At 42.0% G+C, this 19309-nt stretch overlaps 1 protein-coding gene across 2 annotated transcripts in view; it reads right to left on the bottom strand.

Moving 5' to 3' along the window:
- Positions 1 to 19309, bottom strand: part of ints1 (integrator complex subunit 1) — a 117446-nt gene that overhangs the window by 12518 nt on the left and 85619 nt on the right. For both annotated transcript variants that reach the window (XM_072559248.1, XM_072559249.1), the window contains exons 35-43: positions 18244 to 18367; positions 16312 to 16442; positions 15785 to 15872; positions 14251 to 14498; positions 7314 to 7446; positions 5632 to 5765; positions 4725 to 4917; positions 3022 to 3149; positions 1072 to 1184 (exon numbers count right to left, since the gene is read on the bottom strand). In XM_072559248.1, coding sequence (XP_072415349.1) covers positions 1072 to 1184; positions 3022 to 3149; positions 4725 to 4917; positions 5632 to 5765; positions 7314 to 7446; positions 14251 to 14498; positions 15785 to 15872; positions 16312 to 16442; positions 18244 to 18367 — 1292 coding nt within the window. The remainder of the gene's footprint in view (positions 1 to 1071; positions 1185 to 3021; positions 3150 to 4724; positions 4918 to 5631; positions 5766 to 7313; positions 7447 to 14250; positions 14499 to 15784; positions 15873 to 16311; positions 16443 to 18243; positions 18368 to 19309) is intronic.

The raw sequence follows: 19309 nt of genomic DNA, 5'->3' as shown, positions 1-19309 counted from the left end.
CTGCAATAATTCCCTTCTGCTCACCTGATTCCACTTATGAAGTAATGCTTGGACAAAAAAATCAAATTGCTGGAGAAACTCTGGCAACATCTGTGGGGAGAAAGTGTTCTTACTGCCAGTCTTGCTGAATTTCTCCAGCAATTTCTATTTTTGTTTCAGGCTTCCAGCAGCGAAGCTCTTTGGTTTACTTTAAACCTCAAACACTGTGTTGAGGATATCGTTTACAGACAGCAGCTGGCTTCCATATTAAAAACAATGCTCAAACATTTCCAGGGTTCGAAAGAGAAAGAAAAAGGAAAGAAACTGCTTGATACTTGCTGCCAATTAAGTTGGCTGACATAACAGATGCTGCCATTCAAAGTAACTCACTGGGCACAAAAGCAGGCAGACTTTACAGTTTTGCAGTGAGTTTCAGCAATTTCAATCCATCAGTGCTGACTCCGTGATTAGCACCCTTAGTTTGACAGGCAGATGGTTGGGGGTCAAATTCTACTTCAAAAGTCTTAGAACTAAAACTGGCTCTCCAATGTAGTACTGAGGGACTGTGACACTGCCAAAGGTCTCACCCAGAGCATGAGATGTTAAACCGAGGCTTCACAAGTAAGCTTAAAAGTTCCTAAGCCAGCACTTCAAAGAAGGTGAGGGAAATTCTCCTCAGCGCCATGGACAATTATTAGTCTTAACTCCATCACTGCTAAAAAAAAAAGAGTGAAGACTGTTTATGGGAGCCGGCGTTTTTCAACTTTTCAATGGCGATTACACTTCAATACGTGTAAAACATTTCGAGGAAGGCCAAGGTCACAAAATGGCCTTAGAAGTGCAAGTCTTTCTTCTTTTGTTTTGTTTTATTGTCCTAGATTACAAGTGTTTTGGAAGGATACTTGTAATGACAGAATGCATGAAGTATTTCACATGACAGAGCTGGACTTTGTAACAGAGACGATTCCTTAGCAAGTACACAATACTCCATTCCGTCACTCACTGTCAACCCTCTCAACACAGTTGAGAGCGAACAGCTCAATATTTCTATTTATTTCTATTATTTTAATTGACCATAAGTCCAGAACTCACCCCCGTCCTCATCGTCTGCATTCTCTTCAATGAGTCCACTCCGAGTTGGGAGCGTTAATCCAGCCAGCAGGGACTTCAGCAGAGCCATCTCTGGATATTCCCGTGAGAGGTAACTGTACCAAATGTCAAAAACAAAATGCTTGACTTTGAAAAAGATTTTGTGTCTTAGTTGGTCGGGTGGGGTTTCGGGAATGGGACAGGTTGGAGAAGGGAGACAGATATCCTCCAAAGACTTTTATTTTTAAAAGACAATTTCTAGTCTGCCCCAGGACACCCACTGACGACTAAGTACAACTGACCCAAGGCAGCTCCAAACTGATCATTTCTAAACAAAGGCCGATCACTGTTTGACACATAATCGTGCAAGGCACAGCAGATTAATGGGAAAATCGTAGTCATGGACTTGTTTTGCATCAACATCAGGTAAATGAAGGGACAAGTCACTGCCTTGGCAAAGAATCTTGTGAATTTCTTGTAGCGTGTTGCAACATTTGAAAGACACTATTGAAAGGCAAGCCATCCTTTACAAGAGCACCATAATATTTCTTTAAAAAAAAAGCCAATTTCTGACTAAATCTGAGTAATCATTTACTCTGTCTATAGATGAGGGGACTGTGCCATCAGACACTCAGTCCCTGGTGTCTTACTTGACTTGCATGCTCAATGATTGTGGATAAAAATTTGGTCACGCAAGTATTATTGCCAGCTAGATCTAGTTATCGCTCAACATACAAACACACGCCATCGCATCACAGTTAGGAATCACAATCAACTACTCAAAACATTCTGTCCCAAATTCAGCTATTCCTATTGTTAACCTCTTCTTTCAATGCATTCCCACTTCAGGGCCTAGGTGTGAAACAAAGACAACCTTTATCATTGGATACAGCCTTTGCAAGAATTTGATTTTTCTTAAAAGGTTTACTAAAGGAAATTCAGAAATTTTATTTCAATCTCTCCAATCATTTCTAATCTGGGACTGCATCGTGAACAAAGGCCTATCCAATCAATACTGGCTCAATCACTCAGCAGTATAGTGAATGAAGGGGTCATAATCCCCAACTCATTACCCAATTGTTTTCAGGTGGCTAACTTAGTTCTGGAGGACTATCACCATTCCAGTCCCAGGAACCTCCATCACTCAGACCTTTTAGCCTCAGAAGTTCTTGGCTAGGTCTCAAGGCCATGCTAAGTTGCTAAGGGTCCCAAATCAATCTTCTTCCTGTTTAAATGGCCAAATCTGGAGTGCCATGCCCCACCCCACTTGGCTGAGCCCAGCGAGACACCTTTTCTGCTGTTGCCACCATCATTCCCTGCTCAAGTACCAAGCAAACAGCTGCCCCTTCCCTGCTCTGACCCAAAGTCAAATATGTGGCTATGACAAGTGACCAAATGCAGGCTCGAACAATACATTCCACGTTTACACACGCTGAGATGGAGCGAAAAAGGGATGTGATTTCACAATCATGCTGGGTATCCAATTTGGGAATGGGTCATCCAGAAATTGTGGAGAAGTTGAAATACAACCCACTTGACCATTCACACACACAAACATTTTGGAAGGGGCTCAGGAGAGGAGAGGTACTTTAGATTACAACCTTCCTTTCCCACTACCACTACCATCTAGAAGGACAAGAACATTACCGCCAGGATCCTTTCCAAGCCACTCACCAATCAGACTTGGAAATATATCCCTGGTCCTTCACAGTCACTGAGTCAAACTCCTGGAATTCCCTCCCTAAAAGCATTTTGGGTCCATTTATAGCACATGGACCACAGTGCTTCAAGGTGACAGCTCACACCATCTTATAATGGGCAACAGGGGCCTGGCAATAAATGTTGGCCCAGCCCATGAATGAATAAAAACTAAAAGGTCTCACTAAATGGTGCGTTCTTTCTTAATCCCTCCGTCCTATTACTCAATTTTTAATAAACAAACAAAATACTCACTGGAGCACATCTGAATGTTTCTGAAGGAATGGGACTGCTGCTGCTGCATTGTAGGTTATAAACTTGTGAATAAAATGCACGCATTTATTGATGAAAGAAGCAATGAATCTGGAGTACTTCCCATAATTCTGTAAGAAAAAAGTATTCAAAATTATCCGAAGATAGTCAGTGTTTTGATTCTCAGCCATGATACATATTCTCCACACCCACCCACCACCCCCCCCCCCACCCTCCCACCTCCCAACACCTAGCAATGCACGTAGCCCTCCAATTACATATTTAATTCCACAGCCGTCAGCCACTTTCTGACATTGTTAGGTATTCAGATCTAAACTGTGGTTATCTATGACTTCAGTCATAGTTAACTGCTTATTACTGCAGCCTAGCTAGATTCCTTTCAGCAGCCACCTATATATTTTGTCAGGAATTGCCCAAACAGTGACCAAAAATCCTGTTCTGATCTCTTCTCCCTAAACTGGATGCAAAGGTCTGTTGCAGCACATACAGTAACACTGTGCTGACTCAAGTCTGCTAACTTAGGGCAATCCTGAGACTGAATTTATGGTCCTCAGGGTGTGTACTGCTAAGTTACTGATTGGATAAACTGGATGCACCATTGACGAAGCCCTCAAGGTAAGATTGTTCAGCTTTATTGCTAGAGCAAATACACTTTTGTTGTACAACTTTCAAAGTTTAGATGTAGATATATTTTGAAATGGAAAGAACTCAGGATTAAACATAAAGCACTTTTCTTTAAATTTACTTTGAATTTTCAGGAGTTTCTTGTATCTCTCTCAGTGACTTGGTGATGAGTCTGTCTGATAACAATGCCCAGCGAACATACGAACAAGGAAGAGAGGCCATTCAATCCTCGGACTTGTTCTACCATTTAATATCAGCATGGCTCAGAATGTTACCTCAGATTCACTTTACTGTCTACCCCGATAAGCTTTCACCTCAATTTCCAAGAATCTACCCAACTCTGCCTTAAAAATATTCACAGACTCTGCCTCCAATGCGTTTATAGGAAGAGAGTTCCAAAGACCCATAATTTTCTAAGATAAAACAATTTCCTGTCATCTCTGTTTTAAATTAGCGAACAGCGACTCCTTATTCTAGACTTTCCGTTAAGACTTTCCTCTCCACATGTATTCTGTCAAGACTCTCAGAGTTTTATGCAAAGCAGCACAGAGCATTATACTATACGATAGGTGCTATATAAATGCATACCATTGTTGTAATAGCAGCAGTAGTATGAGGTGTCTTGTTTGCTGTTGGGCTCATTCCACCTCCCAGAGGTTCAGTTATTGAAGTTATTTCAAGATTAAGAGTGTTCTAAGTGAAGGCTTACAATAACTGAAGTTTAGAAAGGAAAGTATTTATTTTTGGGAGGCATTGTATCCAGAAAGAGGAGGCATTACTTTAAATTAGAGTGAGGCAGTTCAGGTGTGATGTCAGGAGGCACTTGTACACACAAAAGATGGTGGATAAATGGAACTCAAAGCTGAGAGTGTAAAGTCAATTTAAAATTTAAAACTGGAGACTGGAAGACTTTGGTTCGGCAAGGCCTTTAAGAATTACAGAATCAAGGCACGTAGATGGAGTTAAGATACTGATTGATCTTAATGAACGGTGCAACAAAATGACTTTGATGGAATGGCCTCTGAAAGGACTTCTTATATTCCAGCTGGGTTTCCACTGACCTGCAGGAGTAATATGAAGGAGAGAAGGCAGTCCTGCATCGCCCCCTGGTGTTCACTCTGAAATAAATACGGCTGCAACAATTCCAGGATCCCCAGAACATGCAGGAAGAAGATCAAATGATTCTGCTGTCGAAACTCCTGAAAATTCAAATGAACTCGTCCATGTAACAGGGCAGCAATCATTGGCAAGTGTCTGAAAAGTAAAACAAAACAAATACCAAAAGATTGCTCAGCACAAACACTCATGGGTAAGGTTTTAGTACATGCAAATCAGCTAAAAGTTAAATGCATTGGAACAAGAGTAGACTATTCAGCCCAGAGGCCTTTCTACCATTTAATTAGATTATGACTGATCTGTGCCTCAATCCCATATACTCACCATTACTCCATATCCCTTAAAACCTTTACCCATCAAAAATCTAAAGATCCCAGTCAATGCAACAAACTGGAAATGCTTGGCGTTGTTATTATGTCTCTTCATTTGTCCCAGCTAGGCCAAATTGCAATCTGTTTTAACAATGAAATCCTAGCTAGTGGGAATCTAACAGAGATAGATGCTACAGCAGCGCCATGATCAATGTATATGGATCTTGTTTGGAATTGTGTGGTTGATTTGAGGGACAGGAATAAAGCACCAGTAGCAGAAGACTAAGAGCACAATAGATCTGTCATTACCCAAGATACATTTGTTCACCTACCTAGTCTATTGTTACAGAGGTAGCTCAGAGAAGGAATGATTGCATTGGTGCTGAGTATAGACAAGAAATGTTGAGAGAGTGACAGTCAGAGTTTAGAGGTGAAACAGATCAAGAGCAAGTTAGCCATGCATTAGTTACTTTGGCAAAACAAAATTGAGTTCTTTGATCAGTATAATAAAAAGGATCCTTTAAAAGTGAAATATTAATACCGAAGCAATAAAACCGGATGTGCCACTGCCAACTTTCTGCAGGCCATGTTTGCATCAGCCATACGATTCTCCGATGTTTTCGAGTCATTGGTGTCCGCGAGCAGCGTCAGCAACCGATGGACGAGTGCATCCAGCTTGGAAAGAAAGAAACATGCTGTAAAAGCTGCTCAATCAGAACACCTTCGATATCCAGAAACCAACCCCAGGGTCATGGTCAGAGCATCAGTCAGCAGCAACCAGCTGAATAGCAGGAAGCTATATTTGAACCTCGGGCAGTTAAGCAATGCTGTTGTCTGTGAGGATAGCAGATATAATAGACTAAAAATCAATTTAACCTGAAGATATTCCTGCTGTATAAAGATAATATAAGATGCAATATGATGCTCACACACTCAGAACAGTATAGTTAAGAAGGCAGTATGTTATGCAGAGCATTATATTCAATAATTTGCAACAGTTGCATTAACATGCTGTTATCACAGTGCTCGACAGTAAATGAGCATTTCTTACAAAACTTGTTAATGATGGACTTACTCCATACAAAGCACTCCCTCTAGTAATTTTTAAAAATTATACACTTTTTAAAGACCAGTAGCTTATGGTTATCTGAAAAATGCTCAGATCAGTTCAGATCTGACTTAAATTGAAAGAGTGATGGCAACAGTTTCAACAATTAAAAGGAAACTAAGTACAGAGGAACCTCGATTATCCAAACAAGTGGGCGGGCAGTATTTCATTCGGATAACTGATTATTCGGTTAATTAATTCAATGCCTCTCCTCTTGGGCTCGGAGTTTTCTGAAGTTTCCTTTCTCCTCACTCTTCCTGCTTTGCTCCCCCTCTCTGTCTGAGGGGTTGTTTCTGAGCAGAGACACACTTGTGTGTAAGGGACGTGCAGCATTGCTGAAGCCTCCCACTTCCACCACCCCCTTCCCCATCCCCATCAGTTCAATGGGATCGACACAACAAGCACTTTGCTAAGTTTGCTCCCTGTCCAGGGGACTAGGCAGCAGCACACCGCGTGCAAGTCCCCATCCGCCGCCCAACCCTGTCTGACCAGGCTGCCCCGCTCACCCCCCAACCCCGCCCAATCCTCCCTGACCCAGCTCCTCCGCCACCACCCCCACACCACAACAGCCAGACTGGACACACACACACCTTTTTGACAAGTTCAACCTTTGCCCTGTACAGGACAATGTTGGAACGATTATCTGGGGAAGGGAGGTTTAAGGTACACCCCTGTGTAGAACTCCAGGGAAAGTGTGGGGGAAGAGAGAGAGAGGGTGGGCGGTCAATCATTTGGAGATGGTGCCTGGGCTCGGCAGCATTTCAGTAAGCCGAGTTCATTTTTATTCATTGTAAACAAAAGGTGCGATCAGTGTTGGAAACACGTCTTTGAGGTAATGTTTGTATCGGGACCTCGAGATCTTCTTCAGATAATCCGAAACTCGGATAATTGATATTCAGATAATTGAGGTTCCTCTGTATATCTGAAGCTGAAATCTTTGCAGGACTAAGGAGAAAGAAATGAGGCTGAACTACTTAGACAGCTCTTTCAGAACTGAGACAGGCAACCTTGACTCAGTGGTCTCCTGTTTTGTACGATTCGATGAAAGCCTCACCACAGTGACACTGACGCTACGTAGTGCCTGAGGAGGACAGTGTTGCTGAAGACATTCATACCTTGCAGGTACTTCCTTCAGTGGTGCCATCACTGGTGAGCACAGACTCTGGGAGACTGACATGGCGGATAACCTCTGGAACTTGGAAGTATATTTGAAGAAGCAGATTCTGACAACGCTTGCCCATCACACTGCTGTAAAAAGACAGATCAATATAGTTCAGCAATTGTATATGCTGAAGAATCCTGGACATGAACAGACAGCATTTTCAATCTACATTAGCCACAGAAACAATAGAAAGGAACCATCTCATTTTGCGCTGGGAATTCCAGAGTCCCAAAGACACACCATGTTACTTCAGCTGGGAAAGTAAATACTTGGAATACAAATCTAAAGAATGTATCCCATTCATTTGGATGAAGATATCTCCTTATTCTTGGATTCTAAAAGAGGATCTTTGGCTAGCCAGCATTTATTGCCCATTCCTAACTGCACAGAGAGTAAGTGAGACTCAACCACATTGTTTTGGGTGTGGAGTCACATTTAGGCCAGACCAAATTAGGATGGCAGATTTCACTCCATTAGTAGACCAGCTAGGTTTTTTTCCTGATAATCAGCAATGGTTTCATTGCCAACATTTGATTCTTACTTGCAGATTTTTTTTATTGAATTCAAATTCCATCAGCTGCCATGGCAGGTGTCCAGAATATTAGCCGAGCTTCTGGATTAACAGTCCAGCGATGACACCACAAGGCCATCACCTCTCGTTCACTGAACCAGAATCGGTAACTCTGCTTTCTCTCCAAAGATGCCGCCAGACCGGCTGAGTTTTTCCAGTAATTTCCGTTTTTGCTTTAGATTTTCATCATTTGCAGCTCTTTGATTTTGTTTAAAGGAAATATTAGTATAGATGATCAAGAGTTTCACCAAAGAAATAGATGTAAAGGGTAACACTTTGTACTTTCATTTAAAGTTTCAGGATTTAGAAATTTTCAAATGAGCCAAGTTTGTCACGTTTGCTCTCAAGCCATCCTTGCTAAAAGTGGACACTGAATAGGAACTAGGTAATACTATGATGTCCCATTATTTGGGCAGTACATGCAAAGAGTGACCACATAATTAAGAAGCAGAACATCAATGGTCATAATCTCTGGATCACTATCTGAACCACTTGCAAATTAGCATAAAGGAAATCAGATTAGAGAATGGATATGTTTTTCAAAGACTTATGTGGAAGGAATGCTTTCCAGTTCATGGGACATTAGTCCTGGGCAAAGGGGACCTGTGGCATGGAGTCTAATCGAGTTGTTGTTCTTGTGAAGTAGAGAGGATTTTAAAATAAATAGATTAGATTAGATTACTCAGTGTGGAAACAGGCCCTTCGGCCCAACAAGTCCACACCGACCCGCCGAAGCGCAACACACCCAGACCCATTCCCCGATATTTACCCCTTCACGTAGCACTATGGGCAATTTAGCATGGCCAAATTCACCTAACCTGCACATCTTTGGACTGTGGGAAGAAACTGGAGAACCCGGAGGAAACCCACGCAGACATAGGGAGAATGTGCAAGCTCCACACAGACAACTGCCTGAGGCAGGAATTGAACCCGGGTCTCTGGCGCTGTGACCCAAGTTCAGGAAGCCAATATTTGGGTAAGAGTGAACAATCATCAATAGATCTTCTCCTAGCTTCCTACCCTTTCCAAATGTACTCTTCAACATTTAGGTCCCGATACATATCACCCTGGAGCCAGGTATCTGTAATGGTCATCAGATTGTATTTGTCATTGAGTTCATTTGTTTTGTCCCAAATGCTATATGCATTCAGATGGAGTCTTTCTTTCTTTAACATCAAATCTCGTTGATTGATTTGCAATTAGATTTATGTTTGTCCGTCATTTCCGATATTAATTGCTTCCCCCTTTCCTTGTTTCTACTCATGAATTAGGGGGTCTGGACAGCTAGTTTGCAATGCAGAGTGACACCAACCATGTGGATTCAATTCCTACACCAGCTGAGGTTACCATGAAGGTCTCACCCTCTCCCCTAGCCTGAGGTATGATGACCCTCAGGTTAAACCATCCACAGTAGTCTCTCTCCCTCTAATGGAAGAGCAGCAATATGGTCTGGAAGGACTACAGCAATCTTACGTTTAATTTTACTCACTGATTTACCATATCTTCCCAAATTTAATCGGAAATTGCTGGAGAAACTCAGCAGATCTGGCAGCATCTATGGAGAGAAAGCAAAGTTAATGTTTCAAGTCCAGTGATCTTCCTTCAGAATAGTTTGTTGTTTTATTTATTATAGTTCCCGAATTTAATCCCTTCTGTTCACTATTTAACACGTGAAGAGTTAACAAAGTATACACTAGTCTTATAGGAAGTGAGTGAATTAATTCCAAAGCGGGTGGAAAGACAAGGAGGATGAAAACCATAAGCTAGTTAGCTTAACCTCCAAGTCATAAGTAAAAGGAAGCAATTATGAAAGAAGTTATAGCAATGCACTTGGATACGTCCAATGTAATCAGCCAAAGTCAGCATAGTTTTGTGAACTGAAATCATGTTTAATCAATCTATTGGGAGTTCTTTGAGGAAATAACTTGTACTATGGACAAAGGGGAGCTGGAGGATGGTACTTAGATTTCCAGAAGACATTTGATACTGTGTCATATCAAAGGTTACTGCAGGAAATACAAGCTCATAGTATAAGAGTAACATATTATCATGGATAGATGACTACTGCATCCATCACACCCGGTGTGGTCTCCTCTACATTGGGGAGACAGGACACCTTCTTGCAGGTCATTTCAGAGAACATCTCTGGGACACCCGCACCCACCAACCCCACTGCCCCGTGGCTGAACACTTCAACTCCCTTTCCCACTCAGTCAAGGACATGCAGGTCTTGGGCCGCCTCCACTGCCAAACTGTTACCAGTCGAAGCCAGGAGGAGGAACGCCTCAAATTCTGCCTTGGAACCCTGCAGCCACAGGGGATAAACGTGGATTTCAACATTCCCCCCCCCACATTATCCCAGTCCCAACCTTGCAACTCAGCACTGCGCTCCTGACCCATCCATCACTGCCCCCTCTGACCTATCACCTTCTCCCTCCCCATATCGATTTCCCAGAAACCTCCCCCCCCAACCCCACCTCCTCCCATTTATCTCTCAGCCCCCACCACAAGCCTCATTCCTGATGAAGGGCTTATGCCCAAAATGTCAATTCTCCAGCTCCTCGGATGCTGCCTGACATGCTGTGCTTTTCCAGCACCACAGTCTCAACATGGATAAATGACTGGCTGGCTAATAAGAAGCAGAGAATTAGCATAAGTGGATCATGTTGTCATAGAGCTGCACAGCTTAGATGCAGACCCTTCGGTCCACCGCTTCCTTGCCAACCAGATATCCTAAGTCAATCAATCCCATTTGCCAGCATTTGGCCCATATCCCTCTATATACTTCCTATTCATATACCCATCCAGATGCCTTTTAAATGTTATAATTGTACCACTTGCTCTGGCAGCTCAATCTATATGGGCACAACCCTTTACATGAAAAGTTGCTCCTTGGGTCTCCTTTAAATCTTTCCTCTCTCACCTTAAACCTATGCCCCATTTTGTTAGTTAACAAACTATAATGAGTATTATAAGGGATAAAACAAGGAACTGAAATCTGAAATAAAACCAGAAAGTGCTGGAGAAACTCAGCAGGCCTGGCAGTATCTGTGCCGAAAAAGTAGAGTTAACATTTCTAGTCCAGTGACCCTTCAGAATTGATAGTAGCTAGGAAAAGGTCAGGGGGATGTGTGAAGGAATATGGCAGAGATGGAACATACAGATTGGGAGCGGGAGCGACAGAGCAAGAGTGAGAGCGAGAGTGACTGTGATAACTAGGTAGACAAAGGGATTGATGATAGTCTGCCTGGGTGAAAGGAAAGCTGATTATGGGGACCATAAGTTGGTGAAACTAGGTTGGCTGTGCTGAAAAGACCTGGGGCATGGAAGGTAGGTAAAGGACATCAGTGGTGTGTTCAGATTCTAAAATTATTGAATTCACTACTGAGTCCTAAAGGCTGAAAGGTCCCAGAGCAGAACTTTAGATGCTTTTGCAGGTGGTAGAATTGGCAGCTAGTGATCCTTTGGATGCAGATGCTAGTGGGATGAAAAGTGAGATCTAGGGGGATCCCACCCCCGTTTTGTGGGAGGGAAGAGCACGGGTCAGGGCGCAAGTACCAGAAATGTGTCAGACACGGCTAAGGGCCCTGTCAATCACTGTGGCAGGAAGTCTTCAACTGAGTCTTTCTACAACTCTACAAGATATTGGTGAGGCTGCACCTCAAGTATTGTGTACAGTTCTGGTACCTGTATTTAAGAAAGGATATACTGGCATTGGAGGAAGCTCAAAAGAGATTCACTAGGCTGATTCCTGGAATGAATGGATTGACCCATCTAGAATGGATAGATAAATTAGGTATTCATTCATTAGTCGAGCGTAGGGTGCTGGAAAAGCACAGCAGGTCAGGTAGCATTTGGGGAGGAGGAGAATCGATGTATCAGGCAAAAGTCCTTCATCAAATGAAGGGCTCTTGCCCGAAACATCAATTCACCTGCGCCTCGGATGCTGCCTGACCTGCTGTGCTTTTCCAGCACCTTAATCTCGACTCTAATCTGCATCTGCGGTCCTCACTTTCTCCTAATTTATTAATTAGTGTTTGGAAGAATGAGAGGTGATCTTATTGAAACATGTAAGATACTGAGGGGCTCACATGGTAGTTGGTGAAATGATGTTTCCACTACTGGGGACTCTCGAACCAGGGGATACAGTCACAGAATAAGGGGATACTCATCTCAAAATGAGATGTGGCGGAATTTCCTCTCTCAGAAGGAAGTGAATGTTTGGAATTCTTGACTCAGAGAGCTGTGGAGGATCACTGAAATATCGAGGAGTTGAGTACTGTGATGAGTTTGCACGAAAGAGAAGTTGAGGCCTGGGGCAGGTCAACAATAATCTTATATAATGACAGGACTAGTTTGAGGGGACAAGTGTCCTACTCCTGCTCCTATTTCTTATGGGAAAATCTTGAACTGGGGCCACTGTTGGAAAAATAAGAGATCATGCACTGAAGACAGAATTTCTTTTCACAGAGGGTCAAGAGTGTTTGGAACTCTCTTCCTTTCTTTATTAAATGGTGGAACAAATTGAAGGGGCTAAATGGCTTTCTTCAGCTCTTTGTATGCACATAAGTGAGGAAGGCATTCAGTGAGAGTCAGCACTGAGCAAGAACGGAATTAAAGCAAACATCTTCTGCAGATCAAATGTTCCTTGCTGTTTAATGCTGAACAGATTCGTGTGCTTAGGACTGGACTGCAGTTTTACAATAATCCACCTTTGGCAGTGAAGCATGATTCACCCAATTCCATTACTATATTAATTTGCATAATCCACCATCAACTCATTAGTTTGATCTTTGTACACTTCTTTTTTCCTGTTAAACCACAATGCAACAAGTCAACTACTTATGGAGTTAAAGATGAGTGCTACCTTGTACCTTTACTTGTCACAAATAAGTGCACCTTATTACACTAGCAACCCTCACCTGCCTCCTAATGCAAGTGTTAAATTTAGAAATAATGAGATATAGCATTCATATTTCCCATACTTATCATTTAAATCCTTTGACTCACTCAGACATGATAATCCTTTGTGAAGTTATGTTTCTTTCAAGCACATAAATTGACAATTCTTCAGAATAAAGTCACATTCAACTTTCAATTAAAATTTTAATTGAACACAACCCCAGAATCCATCTTCACTTGAAACCCCAGTGGTCAAATATTGGGTGGATGTTGATAATTTATTGCCTAATTAAACATTACATTCTGTAGATTAAGATAATGCACATCTCAAATTTGTCACTACTTCAGCTTCTGAGAAATTCATTTGAGGAAACACTTCATGCTGCACAGGCTCTTCTGTCAGTGTGAAGCTGCTTATCTCTTCTATCCCCCTGCAATTTTTGCCCCTTCTCTTTCAAAGAGAGATGGCTTGTGCTGGGATACAATCCCCCTGGGTGCCCACAGTTTTCCAGCATGTCGCCCTGACGTTCAATTCTCAACTCCACAGCAGTGGCACTTAGACAACAGTCAGATGATTCTAAGTTCAAACTTCAGTCAACATACATAATCAAGGCTGATACTCCAGTGCAATTCTTCAGGAGTACTGCATTGTCTAATTGTTAAGCCTCTCAACAGAATGTAAATGATGCAAACGTACTTCTTTGAAAAAAAACAGTAAGGGAGTTTGTATTATTCTGGCCAATACTTATCCCTCAACCCAACAGCCCAGAAGAAAAACACATGACCTAGTCATTATCACATTGTTGTTTGTGGGATCTCGTGATCAAATTGGATGCTATATGTCCCATAGTGTGTACACGTTAAAAGAAGTACTTCATTGGCTATAGTACTATGGGACTTGAAAGGTGTTATTTAAGTGCACATTCCCTCTTTTGGCTGTGAGCACAGACTTTGAACAACTTTGGCAAAGGGGATGATATTCTGGTTCAGCCAAGCTTGCTGGATAATGAGGCCCATACTACATGAAACATGAAAGAAAAGTGACAAAGAGCCTTTTCTAAAGTAGAGAAGTGTAGTGAGTATACATGAGTGTTGTTGAAACACAGTATTATTGTAAAATCAAAATAGTATATGGACCTTGCACAAACCTTTGTGTCTGTCATACACGGATCAAAAAAAGCCCTATTTATTCCCACAGCACCTTAGAAATGGCTGCACTTGCTTTTAACATGCAATCTACCCAGTTCTGTGCAGTCAAATTCTTAAGGGTACTTTCTGATATACGTCAGTCTCTCAAAAAAAGAACTGTAGCAAGTCATTGTACTAAATAATACAGTTCCTGAAATGTACTACAAGATTGGTCGTCATGCACAAAACTACCAAACAGTTAACACATGAAACTTGTTTTTACATTTACCTGTCTCCCCATTGTTTGATGCAACTGATCAAATACTCAGTCACTTTCTTGACATTAGCCAAATTGCCATGGCAACTGCTGAGCAGCAAAGGGAGCCGTGACTGGATGAGGGTGCCCGTGACATCCTCAGCAGATTTGTTAGCTTGTGACCCGTTGCAGGTTCTCACTTCGGACTCTGAAAGAATGATATCTACCATGCTGATGAGCTCCGCCTTCTTCAAGCGCAGGACATACTCCTTGGTGTGTTTCTAAAATGGCAGAGTATACACAGACTCACATCAGGCAATGAAGAGGCAGACAATAATGCAATGTTGGGTGAGCAGCCCAGTTAGTGGGAGCTTGTTGTGTGCACATTTCCAACAGCACAACAGCAACTATATTTCAAACACTCTTCATTTGCTGCAAAGTATTTTCATACAAGTTTAAAACAACTTTGTTGCATTTCAATCCTATCCCAACAGAAATTAATGCAAGTGCACTGCTCACACTGTTTGTGGTTTTGTTAACTTGCTTTTAAGTCAGCTTGGCTAAGACAGTCAGTAAGCTACTTGCACAGGCCCTTTGCAAGGCCAGAATAGATTAATGAGGTCAGTGTTCTGTCACAAGCCACATTAGTAAATTTCTATCATTCAATTTGACGACAGCTTCGTACCCCGCTTGTAATAAAGTGCAATGTTTCCAAGCAGGTTGAAGGGGTCTGTCTGGATTTTGCTGGTCCATGGTATTAAAGGACATGGAATAATGAGACAAATCAGCCATGATCTTCCTGTATCATATAACAGGCTTGGTAAGTTCAATTGCCTGCTTCTGCTCCTACGTGCCGCCTTGCAGGATAGTTCTGTTCTTGGTTAGTAGTGTCTGCATTGATTTAGTCGCTCCAGTATGGCTGTTGGGATTTTAAACTCACCTATAGTGAGAAATGTAATAATTTTGCAAGACATCATATTGCAGAATTTTTTCTAATCAAAAGTCCAAACGTTAACTCAACTTCTCTCTGCACAGATGCTGTCAGACCTGCTGAGTACTTCCAGCATTTTCGCCTTTTGTGTCCACAGGAGCTACTTCCAGGGTATAGCCAGCAACAGAAACATAGGAACAACAGACCATTCTGTCTCCCCAGTCTATTCAAATTAACACTGGTTTACCTGCATCTTAACTCTACATTTAACGGCATAATATAATATCTCATAACTCCTTGGCCTAACAAAAAGAATACTCATCACATTTTGATTAACAGCTTTTGAGGAAAGTCGTCTAGTTTTCTGCTGTCCCTTGTGTAATGCACCTTGAGATCATATCTGAACTAGTGAATTCAATTTTAAAGCTAAGAACATTGCATTGACTCGATATAACGAGCAGAATGTGCTTTTCTACTTCTACTGATTTAATCCAAACCTCTAAAAACAGATCCAACAATCTCAAAAGTCCTAACGGATTATGCCACTCATGAACCAGTGCACTTCTCAAATTCACTGCCACTTGTCTGAAGAAAGCTACTGGTTCTTCTCCCATGTCATCCCATTGTGAATCCTACCTGGGGAGTTCTTTGGTCACGTCCTTGCCAGATCCTTGGAATATGCACACAGGCCGAGAGAAAATCCAGACACGCTGTGGGGTCAAGCCTGCAGTTAAAAGAAAAGAATTGAGACAGTGGTCACTAGAAAGAAAGGAAGTAAAGAAGGGAAGTAGAAAAGAGTGCGAGGAAAACAAATTTTGTGCTAATTGCTCATTTTGACGAATGGTTTCTGTTAACAGAGAACGTGCTATGAAATTAAAACAAATGGGGCATGACCCAGGTCGAATGTGAAAATAAAAACATTGACTGTAGCACTGTCACTGAAGATTTGACACTGTGTGCACCTGCACAGGTTAGTGCTGGCAAAAGTATATGTGCATGTATTTTAATTTCTTTCTAAATTAACTAACAAAATATCAAACTAATTAAATAAGACCTTCCCTTATGCAGTTACCATGACTGTGGTTCAGTGATCCAAACTCCTGTTCTGTCTGTACAATTGTAAACGTCTGAACTCTTGGTTTGTGCCTGCAGCTATGACTCACCTGAGCTCCCCGTGCTTACTCAACAGAATGCTGATGCACTGGTGCAATGTGGTCCAGTTTGATTGATGGATGAGGACAGCCAAAAGGTAGGGTCGGAATGAGAGTAGCTGCAATCCTGGCTGACCAGTTATCTGGAGGCAATTCAGAGTACAGGTAAACACAAGGACCAAAACAATGGCATCTAATGACACAAAAGATGCTTTGGTCACAAGATCATAAGTTAAAAGTTTCTACCATTTTACCTATTCACTTTAACCATTTTATGGTACATATTCCCCATGATTCTATAAACATTTGGGATAGAGAATTTGAAAGATTCACAATTTTCAGCGAAGAAATTTCTCCTTGTCTCTAAATCTTAAGTGATCAGCCGCAAATCCTGAGATTGAGCCCCTCTGTTCTAGCCAGCAGAAGGAACCATAGTATCTACCTGATCAGGACCTTTCAGAATCTTGTAATGCAATGACGACATCTCTCAATATTCTCTGGTCATCAGAAGAACAAGTCAATTTACTCAGTCCCTCATATTGATTCATGGTTTAAAAGAATTGTCCTACCAGGAGCATCTTTGCTGTATGCCCTCCAAATTAAGTACTTTCTTCCTTAAATGTGAAGACCAAAACTGTACACTGTATTACATGGTCTGGTCTCACCAAAGCTTTGGACATTTATGGAAAGACTTCCTTATTCATGTACTCAAAGTCTCTTGCAATAAAGGTCAACATGCTTTTTGCCTTCCCAAGTGCTTGCTGTGCCTACATGCTGGCATTGCAGTCATTGTACAAGTACACCCAAGCTACTCTGAAAAACATTTACCAGTCATTTATTTTAAATATTTTTTATGAAGGCAGATCCAGTATTCAGAAACTCTGCCTCAAATGATGGTAGCAGTGCAAGGACCTGGTCAGAACAGTCTTTTAGCTTCCCTGAAGTCCACTTTCTTATTTTGAAGGCTTTCAAATACAGCCAAGGGTGAATTGTTCAACTGACTTTTAGACTGAAGACAGAGGGAATGGGTCGGTAACGCTTGGAATTATGGACAGGTTTTCCTGTCTTTAGGATGGGAATGACTTTGGAATAGTGCCAGATTTCTGGTATTATGCCAGTGTCAATGATGTTGGAAGTGAGTCTGGTAAGCTACATCCATTTATTTGCGACTCGTTCTTGAACAATTCTGGACAGGTGTCACTTATCCCGGTGTCACTTATCCTGGTGACTTTCAACACCTTGCTCACCTCTTCAGAGGTGAAGGTAGTGTTTGTGGAGTAACCTTATGAACAGTCTTTCTCATTTTATGGTTATTTTCAGAGGAGTTGCTGCTCTTGAGTCAACAGGATGCAGGATGCAGGGTGCGATTATACCTCCATTGATGCTTGGCATCTAATGTTGTGGTAGAGAGGTGACATCAAGCCAGCAAAGCATATTCCACCATAACATGAGAAATCCAGTTGTTTGTGTGTTTCTCGTCACATTAATCTGCCTTCCCTCTTTGTCCTTCGTTCGCACTGACGTCGGGATTTAGGTTGGCTGCGAAGCAAAGACGGCGATGTAGGTGGTCCACGTGGGGAAAATTGAAAAGGCATGCACTCAGAAAACATTGTTTGCTGCAAGGTTTTACAGGGAGCTTCACATTTGTGCTAACTAGTCCTCCAGCCAACAGAGGAAATCTCACCACCAACACCGGCACTGGACAGTAAGTGGCAAACTGATTCAATTTCTCCAGTGCCAACAATCTTCAATTTGTTAATCGCAAAGAACTCCCCAATCGTACTGAAGTGAGATTTCAATGAATGCACATAACTGAAGCAGAAACACTCCAGGGTTAATGAGTTTGCTGATGTTCATTTAGTTAATTAGGCATAGCTGCCTACTCCTTGGTGTATGATATAATATTCCTTTAAAGTTTCTCACACATCATTAGTTTTTTTTTACCTTGTGATCGGCAAACAGGAGCTTTAGTTGTTGATCAGGACAGCTGGAAATAACCTCAGGGTCCAAGAGCTCAAACCAGTCAATAAACAGTCCTGACGCGGATACAGGCTTCAGCCTCTCTGCGCTGCGTAAGCAAAGAAAAAAGCAAAGCTGGTAAAATGCTGCAGAGTAACTTGGAGCTATCTGAAGGAATTTTAACTGGCAGAGTGAGGACAGATTCCAGCTAACATGGTCCACCAACTCTGTAGCAATGGCCAAAATAAACTGATCCACAGGCTTTGCCGCTATGTTACTTTGCCTGAAAGAAATCTAAACTTCTGTAATGTATGGATTGAATCCTGGAAACATAAAAGAGATACAAACGTATTTGGAAGAGAAAGTTAACGATTTTCTTTATTTATTCTTGGGTCATGGGTGCTGATGGATCAGCCAGCATTTATTATTCAGCTTGAGGGAATGAAGTGGTCAGCTGCTTTCTTTCATAGCTGCAGTCCTTGGGGTGTAGGGACACCCAAGGTGCTGTTGGGAAGGGTCCCAGGTTTTGATTCAGCTACAATGAATGAATGGCAATATGGCGACAAGTCAGGATGGTCTGTGGCTTGGAGGGGAACATGCACATGATGTTCTCATGTATTGGCGTCCTTGTAGGTCACAAAGGTTACAGATTGGAAGGCTGCTGCCAGAGGAATCTTGGCGAGTTCTTGCAGTGCATCTTGTAAATGGTGTACACTGCTGCCACTGTGCATTGGTGGTGAAAGGAGTGAATGTTGATGGTGGCAGATGGGGAGTGAATCAAGCAAGCTGCTTTATCTTGAATGGTGTCAAGCTTTTTGGAACTTCATTATTTAAGTGAAGAAAAATCCTTCACATCTATATCTTGTGCCCTGTTAATGGGGAACCAGGCATTCGGGAGAGAGAGAAGGTGAGTGAAGTGTCACAGAATTCCTACCGTCTGACCTGGTCTTGTAGCCAGAGTATTTGTGTAGTTTGTACAGTACAGTTCAGTTTCTGACCAGCGGGAACTGTCAAGGGACAAACATTATATTGTCTCTTGTTGGAGATGGTA

The sequence above is a fragment of the Chiloscyllium punctatum genome, chromosome 40 (assembly GCF_047496795.1).
Source record: "Chiloscyllium punctatum isolate Juve2018m chromosome 40, sChiPun1.3, whole genome shotgun sequence".
Classification (NCBI taxonomy): domain Eukaryota; kingdom Metazoa; phylum Chordata; class Chondrichthyes; order Orectolobiformes; family Hemiscylliidae; genus Chiloscyllium; species Chiloscyllium punctatum.
This window is presented reverse-complemented; position numbering and strand designations above follow the sequence as displayed.